Source organism: Gymnodraco acuticeps, unplaced genomic scaffold (genome assembly GCF_902827175.1).
Source record: "Gymnodraco acuticeps unplaced genomic scaffold, fGymAcu1.1, whole genome shotgun sequence".
Taxonomy (NCBI): Eukaryota; Metazoa; Chordata; class Actinopteri; order Perciformes; family Bathydraconidae; genus Gymnodraco; species Gymnodraco acuticeps.
In genome coordinates, this window is record NW_022991154.1 from 7768705 (window position 1) to 7780077 (window position 11373).

The following is an 11373-nucleotide window of genomic DNA, read 5'->3' on the forward strand; positions in this document are numbered from 1 at the left end:
CATCAAAAATAAATACGTAACTCCAGGATTGTCTGAAATAAAGACATTTCCCTTGCCACAATCCTAAAAAGGTAATGAGAGCCGGGTACTGCCCCAATACGTCATGACAGCGCCCCTTTTTTGGTGAAAACATATGCGGTCATTTGACTAGCAGTAAATACAGATTCTGAAGTTAGGCCGCAGGCCGACACTGAATCTGGGATTTCCTTGGCATCATACTTCAGCTGTGACAAATTGTTTCCCACCAACGTACAAGTATTGACTGACCATTCATTTTTGTTTTCTCTGTGGAGGCCTGAAGCCACAGACTGTTTCTTTTATCATTTTTCTAAGTAAACAACATTTTAACTTTGGTTCTTTTTGTTGTTTGACGTGCAAAACACAACACAGAAAAATAAAAAGGCATGAGAAAACGTTTTCACCGGAGAGTGGGCAGGGCCATTTCGCCAGGCAGTGACATAGAGTTGCTCTCATCTATAGGGCCACACAATTAATGGAATCTTTGGTTTATCATTTGTTGGGGTTCCCACAATTAAATGAACCAGTAATCGAACCACCAACCCTAAGATTAGTGGACAACCTGCTTTACCTCCTGAGCACTATGAATTACATAGATACAGTATACTGTGTGTGTGTGTGTGTGTGTGTGTGTGTGTGTGTGTGTGTGTGTGTGTGTGTGTGTGTGTGTGTGTGTGTGTGTGGTGTGTGTGTGTGTGTGTGTGTGTGTGTGTGTGTGTGTGTGTGTGTGTGTGTGTGTGTGTGTGTGTGTGTGTGTGTGTGTGTGTGTGTGTGTGTGTGTGTGTGTGTGACCTACTGGTACAGGGGTCCCTCTCTCTGAGGGGGGTAACATGTCGGCAGTCAGGGCCTGTGGAGGGTCGATGCCCTTGCTGACCTTCTGCTGGATGAGATACATGGCGAGGGCAAACTGCTCCCTGGTCAGCTTGCCTAGCTGCCTGGTGTCTGCCAGAGCCCTGCAGGGAGGAGCAGACGTTCAACAGAATTACATTCAGCTAACTCAATTAGACTGAGCACACTGACCCCACTGTGCGAGTCTCTCAGGGTCCCTACCATATGTGGGCCAGGAGGTTCTGAGAGAGTCCAGAGTGCATGAAGATGTCTTTTACTTCATGCCCACTGACAAAACCATCCAGATCGGCGTCAGTCTTCAGAAAGATGTCGTCATAGCGACCACGGTCTGACACTGGGACCACCCAGTTCAATGAATGCTGAAACCGAGATAGAGGAGATGCTCATGTTGAAATTCTTTGTGTCTTTGACTCGAAACAAGTCTTGAATTAAACAAATGTATGTTATATATGTTTTAATTAAACATACATCTTTTCAGAACAAGTCAGTATGGCTCTTCTTCAGAGAGCGTTATCCAGGTGGTTATGGCAGATATGGCAGGGTAGAACTTTATGAAAAGTTCTTCCCAAGAAACTATTTTCCAGGACATTTTCAATCACTGGGTTTTTACCGTGATAGTCATAAAGTCCTGAAGAGTGCTGCATACAGCCATCAGTACAAAAGACCAATCTAATATATGTTTATTAATGTACATTTTTGTAAACGGTGTCCCAAACAGTGCACCACTACAGTGTTTATTTAGAATAAAGTAAGCATTGATGTAAAGAATAATGCAATTTAAATATACTTAGTAGGATACAAATGAACTGTTGCTTAGATTCCTTTAACTTATTTGATTGTGCCTGCTTTTCATTAATGTTTTGGCTTTGTAATTTTATGGAGAGCCACGGAGTATTAAGATGGCTGTTATGTAAAGCCAAAGCAAATAAAAAATTTAAAATGCAAATAAAAGGTTTTAACCATAACTATTCCTCCAGTTTGAGTTATATTATGGATTATAGTGTCTGATTAATGGAGTGTACATAGTGTGTATTACCTGTCCAGACTTGAGTGTGTGTTTGGGCGACAGGCTGCCGGTGCTGTTGAGTGAGTTCATGCTGCCATGAGAGGGTGTGGAGCGTAACGAGTCTTTTGGTGGGGGGGGGCTTGCAGGTAGTCCAGTGGCAGAGCCAGCCACTGAGCCCAGACTCTTCTTCCTCTTGGACGGCGGGATGAGGGAGGAGGGGAGGAGGGAGGGAACCGGCTCCTTCTCCAAGGCCCGGTACACCAGGTGCATGGCCTAGGGTGAGCAGATCCTGCTGTTAATCCATTATAATTGGCTGCATATAAAGCTTTTAGAAAACTCATTTGGATCAAAACCTGGTATTTCCCTCCAGTCCAGACACACATTCTAATAGCGAGTAAAGAAATCGATCTACTATTTATTAGGGTCAGAGCACAACAGGATGAATTATCATAATGTAATTGTAGGAATTATCTAATAATTGCATTGTTGTGGGCCTAAACATGTTCAGAAACACCATTTTATTTGGCACAAAACGTGTACATAGTGTATACGTACATAAAATAGGATTCTTTAAAGTGGACCTATCATGCTATATTGGAAAAATATATTGTAGGGCCATACCTATACAAAACATGTCTATGAAGTTTTTTTTTCAAAATACCAAACAGATCACCCATTGTAGCCATGCCTCATACTGCTCATACCCCTCTTTTGCAGCCCTGTTAGAGAAACGCAGATCTTGGGTCCTTAGCTTGCAAAAAAGAAAAGAAGAGGAGGCGGAGCTAATGCCTGATCAGAATTCTACCAGAGATAAAGTTAAATTCTGTTGTGATAAAACGCCATCCTGTTTAAACCACGTCAAGGATTATTTCTGAAACAGTATGGAGCTCAAATGCTTTTTCTCTTGCGGGTTTATCACGAGGTGAGTTCCTTTTTTTATTTCCTGCTTTTTAAAAACACATGTGCTCTACGGTACAGGTTAGCTCTGAGTGTTAGCGAGGCTTGCTAATGTAAACAAAGACGTCCAAAACACGTCAGGCATTGTTTCTGATAGCAACTTTCTGTGGGTCCGCTGCTGATTTGACGTCAGTTCGGATGGAATCTGAATCTGCTCGTTGTACACCCGTTTTTAAAAGATTTGGGTACGGAGGAAAAGAGAGTGTTTTATTTTGTGACGATGCGTGAGTTCCCCGACGCACCGGGGACACATATTTATGTATAAAAGACATCACAAAGTGCATTTTTGCATGATAGGTCCCCTTTAACATAGGGGTGGGGAAATGACTTAACAGCGCCACCTATGTGTGTTTGTCCTACTTGTGTTAAATTAGGTGGGTACATGTAACATGTGGAGACGACCAAAAAAGGATATTCTTGGTATACCCTAAACCAGGGGGTGTCAAACTGAATTTCATCGCGGCCCACATTCGCATAAAGGTTGCACTCAAAGGGCAGATTGTAACTATATAAATAAATAAATATATATATATATATATATATATATATATATATTAGGGCTGTCAAATGATTACAATTTTTAATCAGATTAATCACAGCTTAAAAATTAATTAATCATGATTAATCACCATTCGAACTATGTCCAAAATATGCCATTTATTTATGTATATTGTTGTGGGAATGGAAAGATAAATGAAAGAAGGCGGATATATCCATTTAACATACAGTATCTATGTTTATTATTAAAAAATTCTGCGTGTCAAAATGAAAGACAGCCCACACACCTATCAATCATCAAACCGTGGGGTCTTAATTCATTACGTGTTGATTTCTATCAACGGGGGAGTACTTCAGGAAAGTCGACAGAGGGGGGGGGGGGGGGGGGGGGGGGGGGGGGGCGCTAGTGGAGTACTTCGTGACCACAGTGTGAACGTTGTGATCAGCTGTTTTAGCGCAGTTCTCCAGTGAAGGGGGGGGGGAGAGTCTCCCTCCGTAGCCGGTTGGCGTAGTTTTGGCACAATTCCGTTGTACAGACCGACGTTAACAGCAGCCCTGTCTGTGCACACGGAGACCGACTCTGTCGTCCGGTGATCTAACCGCCTTCTGGAAAAGCTTCACAAGTACGTCGGTACGCAAATGCGCTTTGTGATACAAGTGACGGTACGCATTTCAGATTACGCACATAACCTGCGTACCAGTTATGTGCACCCCGTACTACAGCAAAAGTATTCTCCGTCGGGACTTCCTGCAACAACACCACGCCGTTATCAAAGATGTTCTATTGAGAAGATGATCACTACGTGACAAAAGTTTTCAAAACCGTGGCTACTGAAATCAATCTTACTAACTGCTGTCTGTGCAATTTACTCCGCGTGAGTTGGCAGACTTTATTTTGCTTACTTTAACATCATTTTTCATGGTGGGGCTAAGCCATTTCTTGGTATGGGTGTAGCCTACCCCAGCCATACCCTGGCGCTGCCACTGGTGGCACGTATGGGGCGGGCCATTCTGCACATGCGTTAAATGCGTTAAATATTTTAACGCAATTAATTCAAAAAATTAATTACCGCCGTTAACGCGATAATTTTGACAGCACTAATATATATATAATAATGTATTATATTACATTATTGCCTCTGAATTGGATTATTATCGGATAGGATAATAACTTAGTAATTAACTACTTCTTAAAGCAGAAGTCCAGGGCAAATAATTGCAAGTCTCTTCAGTGCGCATATCACAAAACGAGATGCATTGTGGGACATGTAGTTTATGGGCAACCTGCTTCTGTAAAGTGGCATGTAACCGTATAATAAACGTATTATATTATTTGCAAGCTCTTGTGGGGCCACATAAAATGAAGTTGCGGGCCGGATTTGGCCCCCGGGCCTTGAGTTTGAGACCCCTGCCCTAAACCCAACAAAAAGTCAGAATGTATGAATATTTTGGCGTCTTTTTTTTACAATTTTGGGTATAGTGTCTTTACTGAAGTGACTGTATTGAGCAGGGGAGACGGAGGGGATGAAACGCGGAAAATGGTCCCAGGCCGAAATAGAACCCGGTCCCCAGTACGTGGACTGCCAGTTTTTTATACATTAGAATGCTGTATTATAAAAAACTCCCCTTACAGATTTCATGTGATTGACTGATTTTGTCAGTACCATTTAAAGATATGTTTCTCTTAATCATTGAATAATCCTGACAGAAAACACTGATCTTAATACTGATCTAAATAATAGTAATTATCCACCGACCACCTTCTTAGGCTGTTTTGGGGGCACAGTTGTGTCAGGCTATAGAGAACCAAATCTAAAACAGTACAAATGCAAAAACTCACCACTGCAAACTCATCTCTGTCCAGGTGGCCATCTTTATCAATGTCACTCAGGTCCCAAACCTGACAGCAGGAAGTAAACATGATGAGATCATTCAGCGCGATGAAAGGGGTAACTGATCTCTAACATATGTTATTTCATTCATATGAATCCATGTTGGAAGAAAAGCAAGTTATTTGACAAAGTTACATACAACAGTTTTGTTAGCCACGATGACATTCATGCTACTTCATATTTGTCGGGAAACAGTATTTTAACCATCTGTCATAGAATCGACAAGCTTAAGTCACTACCTTCCCGAGGACGTCCAGAGGTAGCTTGGAGTTGATTAAGACTGGTTTCACCTTGTCTCCTGACAGCAGGCCATTGACTGGAGCCAAACTCTCAAAGATCCCATCAAATGTATTCTTCTCCTCGGGCTACAAAGAAACACACAGGTTATCTTAAAAGCCTGATCTTTACATGTTATACTGACCAAGCCTCACTCTGTCTTTTGATTTAAGAGCTCCAGATTATTCTTCAACTCTATGGTTTACTACTGAGTGTTAGAGCATGAATAATATAATACTATGTGAGAGTTATTTTTGTTGGAACTAATGAAAAAAAACCAAGTTAAATTTTAGAGTGTGAAAAATGAACAATACCGATATATCTGCAAACTAATTTCTTGTAAATGCCAATGTTTCATTTGTAAAGTCTTCATTGAGAGGCTGAGGGCTAGATAAAATATCTCTTTTCACAAATATGCTTTCTTCAAACTTAAAGAGGATCAAATGTGTCCATATTTTAATAAATAATGGATAATAATGATTGATGCCATTTCATATCCCTTCCCTAACCCTAATATTATTCAAAACTTTAAAATGTCTTTAGTATAATCAAAAATAAATACTTAGGAAATAGAATTGTACACATCTTTAAGGACTTCTTTATGCTAGTGTGTGTGTGTGTGTGTGTGTGTGTGTGTGTGTGTGTGTGTGTGTGTGTGTGTGTGTCAACACACCCTGACAGCCCAGTGTAATTCGCTGGAGGGAGGAGCTGTGCTGCTTAGAGACGGACTGCTAGTGTCCTTCTGAAATAAGACAAACAAAGATGGCCGTCACATAAAAGTCACATCATCATCACTAGCTGGATGGATTAATACCCATCTTCTTCTCTGATATTGAGAATTTCATACAAGTTTTAATAACATGATACATATAATTAATTTAGAGTGTTGTAAAAATGTCAAAAGGTTTGCTGTTATTTACATATTGATGCAAAATACCAGAAAATAACTGTTGTAACTTGATTGCAAAGAATGAATGGGATTCAGTTAAGTGATGAAGTCCTACTCACAAACTTGGGTGGGGGGATTGTGAGGTTGAGGCTGGAGAGACTGACTTCATGACCATTCTGAGCGCAGGCCACCAAACGCAGAGCTACGTAAAACCCCTGAGACAGAAAACACACATTATTATCCATTGGTCTTATTCTCTAACTCAGATAACAAACACTGATGTAGCATGATGTATCAAAACTGTTATTGAGAAATGAAATAAACAAAAACATAATTGAACAATATTTAAACATTAGAACAATTTGTTTGCTGAACAAGCATTAAAGGATTTGGGGTTGTATCTACAAATGTGGTCGTCTGAGATCAGGTATTTAAGCATAATGGCATCTATGGTGCTTTAATAGGTCTCTGTTAAGCACATTCTCAAAGTCAGAGCACTGGATGAGAAGTCATCTGTTCCCTACCTGTTTGTCAAGATATCCTTTGCCATCGGGATCGGCCAAATCCCAAATCTGAAACACAAGACGCAAACACGCAAAAGTGAAGAAAGTCTATCTAATCCAGTGATATATTTATGGATTATAGAAGTATTTTCATTTCAAAATACTTTTTACTCTTCCTGTAAAACAAAATCATTTTTGTTGAGTCATCTTGAACTCAGGGGCAGATTCATTAATGCTCAAACATGAGGGCGATGCCATCACTCCGTGGAAGCTTTTTGAAGTTGTCAAATGATAAGGAACAACCAATCACACAAGGCAGATATCCTTATTCCTATAAATATCAGTTTTCTGTAAATATGGAGGAGAAGGGATCATTGTATTGCAGGGCTACCATTATCCAAAGCTTAGGATCTGTCCATCACTTCCTATATATCTGAGTAGCATTGCTTCTAAAACACACATGCACACAGAGCGACTAAAGCAGAGACAAAAAACATGTTTTGGGAATACACTGTTGTCCCAAAGACTATATTAAAATGAATCATTTAAAAACAATGATTTGAAGAAGACTAGATGTTACAAGGAGCTAGTTCTGAGGGTTTGGCAACGTCCTAAGCAACCTGCTTTAGTGCCCTTGAAAAGTCAGTACGAGAGTAGGCACCAAGCAGGTGACTGATGCACATCTCTTCCTCCAGGCGATAAAAGACGCTGCATGTGTACAACCCCTAGATTTGTTTTTTTGAAGGAATTTTTGATCATTTTTACCAATTCTCGCGTGGTCAAAAATGTTTAAATCTGTGTGGCAAATGTTATCAAGAAAAAAACTGCTGCAACAACTTGAGACTTGAAAAGGTACATAAAACAGCATGGGGATCGCTATTATATTCTTTGATTGTAATGTTGCAAGCCCTTATACCCTTATATATAGGTACCTTAACAAACAAGTTCTAGATTTTGCAAATCCCTTTTATTTGGCTTGTACTGTTGACCTGCAATCTTCCTCTAAAGATCCCCTTTCGCCTCCAAAAAAGAAAACAATGTTTCTTTGTGGATCTTTAAGGGTTAAAATCAAGTATGATCCACAAGCAACTGCTAGCAGCTGATGTATGAGACACACACATACCTCTCCAGCTCTATAACAAGTTACATTGACACCCTCCTCCAGTACACAGAAACACGGTATTCAACAACCTACCTTTCCCAATGTAATGTCAGGGAGTCCAGACTTCTTTAGGAACAAGGCAGCTTCTGTTGGTCCAACTCTACCCGTATTCCCAGGGTCCACCTTGGAGCAAACGTTAACATTTTGAGTGATTGAATTAAATAAATTGTAATGACAAATGTCATGCTTCCATATCCTAATGAACTCTCACTTAAAACATGTGATCTGCCATTCATGTGTGTTTCACATAAACTACGATAAAAGCGTATTTCTATCAAAATATTGATACACCTGAGTGTGGCAATATTATGTTTTTGCGATACTGTATCCGTCTTAAAAAAATAGTACTAATGATTTGTAAAGATGGTTTACATGGTGGCAGACAGTGGCTCAGATTGCACAAAAAGCTGGGCTACGATGCTGAATATCACAAGAACTACGATAAAGGCAATTACACTACTCTTATTGTATAAATATATAGTTTATTAATATTTGGCTCATCATCTTACCTGTCTGTAAAAGTTCTCATATACAGGGTTCCCACTAGATAACTGCGGCAGAGAGAAAAAATGTTAAAGCACTATAAACAACCCAATTCCCTTCTCTATCTCTATATAAGTGAGGTTCCTTCAGCTACACGTTCTGAGAGCCTGTTGGCACTATATTCTTATATTTACTACAACCTCAGAATGACCTTGCCACAATAAGCCTTGTCAACTACACCAACTCAAATGCCTAGCTGCGCCTAGAATAGTGCTCTTCAAAATCCTTGCTGAGTATCAATTCAGCTGAAATATCACCAAGCACTGCAGCGCACAATCAAAATGAAATATTCCAAAATAACTACATTTCCAGTTATGACTGCTGCACAAGCACAGCAGGCTTGATGAATAACAGAACACATGTAAGGGGATCAGATAAGCAGGATACTGTATTCCCTTACAGTTACGGAAGAAGGATTTGATCAAATGATAAAAATGTTAAGACCAATATCAAGACAACAATGTAACAATATAGGAGGCACATGCTTAAACCACAGCTTATCTACCAGTTCATTATCACAGCCTCTAGTTCAAAGGAACCTTTCACAGGGTGGAAATGATCCCATTATGTTGTGTTCAAATGTGAACAGGGAAATAACATCACATCAAATCAGTGCCAGCTGTGCATTTCAGAAGTGGATATACACTGTCATATCAAGGAATCAACCATCATTTGTAAATCATACAATTATTGAAAATAATAAATAATTGATTTTCATTTAATTCACCTTTTTTTATGCAGTTGACAAATACTGTGTTTCCTTGATGAGATTTATTTTCTGAAGTCAATATTTGCCTTGTATTTAATACAAAAGTAACAGGTTACATTATTTTATATGGTGATATTTAGATTAGGTTACTGTTTACATGTAAATAGTATTTTTAACGGAATACATTTTTTAAGAAACACTTTCACCCCCAGTAGACTAGAGAGCAACTCACATCAGCATCATTAGCCAAAGCTAAGCCCAGGTTAGCTGAGGTTAGCCTAGCCTGACTCTTGTATAGCCTGCATACTATTTAGCATTCCTCCTGTTTAGTCTGCCTCCTGTGCCTCCTTTGTAGCATGCCTCCTGTTTAGCCTGCATCCTAGCCTCCCTAGCATGTTTATCACCCTCACTCTACTTGACATCAGCGCTAGGCTAGCTAAGGTTTGCTAGCTGAAGGACTGAACGGTATCATAGTTTAAGATGCTATGTTAAGTTAACGTGCACATGCCAGCATGTACCCAAATGTGTATACAGTGTACGATATGCTTATTGTCTTTAAATGTGTAATTAGTCAGTTATTCGTAATTTGTTGTCGTAGGTAAATGGCAGCACGGCAACAGCTGATGCTAACAAGCCCGCTACATAACGGTACTGAAATAGGCCTGAACCGACCAGCTGACGGGTTTATTTGTAGCTGCATTTCAAAGCGAGTTCATGTTTAGTTTAAGTCAGTTTAAATTACAATGTCATAAACCGAACATACTGTGTCATGCTATAAATGATCTTATCCTTAAGATGAAGTGTAGAGTCGTAAATTGCAGCATCTTTACCTGGGTGAGAGATGTGAGAGCTGCCATCTTCCCTGTTGCTGCGGGAACGCACCCACCCTCCTCTCCAGGGAAGCGCTCCCCTTAGCGGACAGATCCATGCCCGACACCCGGCAACAGCAAGCTGCCAACTCCATTCAATGATGTTCTTTTACCTTGCCCCCTTTGTGACATTTCTTCAAACAAATTTGACTAAAAAGTGCTTGCCATACTTGTTGGAGTTGTTTGCCCCTACAGTCATACAGGGTGTGCAGACTGTAAAAGCATGGCAATAAATATACTGACATTAGTTTGAAAAAAAAACATAGCATTTACGACACAAAGTTATTTTTTAGCTGCTCTAAAGGAAACACTATATTTGTTTAGCTTTCAAGTGTAATTTATTAATTAAATATGGAACAACTCATTACTTAATGAAAACTGCATTATTTAATATCCTGACCAAATGGATTTTCATTCATAAAAAATCGTTATAACAAATGTTTTGCTGCATTCAGCCTGGAATCACTGATTTACAATTCCTTTTAAAAGATAAATGATTTCAGTAGATTTACTATCTTTCACTGGCTAAAACGACATCAAGCATGAGACTATTCCTCAGCCTTCCTAAAAATACAAGTGCGACTAACTTGGTAAACTGAAAGGCAATAAAGCAAATGGCTGTGTCATGGGACGATTATACTGTCCAAATATAATTCAACTTAAAATGTTCATGGTCAAATATGAGTGTAAATAACTGTCCAAAAACCATTGACAAGTTCAGTGGTCGCAGGTGTCCCACTGCTGCACTCTGCTGTCCCACAGCTCTGTGGACTGGACTTGCAGCTGGCTGTTGTTCCATGAGAGTGTACATCAGTAATGTGTTTGTTTACTGATATGCACGCAAGCAAACACAACATCAGTTTTTGAATGAGTTTTTAAGAGTGTTACCTTCTGAGGGTGGAATCCACAAGCTGCACTTGGCCAAACAAGGATTTCTGTCCATGTGCCTGCATTGGACACTCAATCTGAAAATAGTTGCTGTGCCTTTGAAGGAGTAAAAAACAGGTTGAATCATTTGATTGGTGTAGGAAATACAAATTATTAAAATACATTGTGCCATGAACACTTGAACCCTTTGATACAGCTCGAACCATTTCTTCTGCCTGGGTGCCGGCCTGTTTGCATCAGGCTGGACATCTGAGTCAGACATGGCCTTGTGTGGTTTTGCTTTTTAAGACATACATGCGTTAACATTTTGAAAT

At 39.8% G+C, this 11373-nt stretch overlaps 1 protein-coding gene across 9 annotated transcripts in view; it reads right to left on the reverse strand.

Annotated features, from left to right (window-relative positions):
• The window catches only part of LOC117560497 (epidermal growth factor receptor substrate 15-like 1), a 40217-nt gene extending 29961 nt beyond the window's left edge, over positions 1–10256 (reverse strand). For 8 of the 9 annotated variants that reach the window (XM_034237362.1, XM_034237358.1, XM_034237356.1 and 5 more), the window contains exons 1-11: positions 10133–10235; positions 8560–8601; positions 8084–8173; positions 6910–6957; positions 6505–6600; positions 6170–6238; positions 5460–5585; positions 5169–5228; positions 1904–2146; positions 1069–1226; positions 815–971 (exon numbers count right to left, since the gene is read on the reverse strand). In XM_034237362.1, the coding sequence (XP_034093253.1) occupies positions 815–971; positions 1069–1226; positions 1904–2146; positions 5169–5228; positions 5460–5585; positions 6170–6238; positions 6505–6600; positions 6910–6957; positions 8084–8173; positions 8560–8601; positions 10133–10159 (1116 nt within the window). In that variant the 5' untranslated portion in view covers positions 10160–10235. Of the gene's footprint in view, positions 1–814; positions 972–1068; positions 1227–1903; positions 2147–5168; positions 5229–5459; positions 5586–6169; positions 6239–6504; positions 6601–6909; positions 6958–8083; positions 8174–8559; positions 8602–10132 lie in introns of all 9 variants that reach the window. The other variant, XM_034237357.1, reaches the window with a different exon arrangement.
• Positions 10257–11373: the final 1117 nt, after the last annotated feature.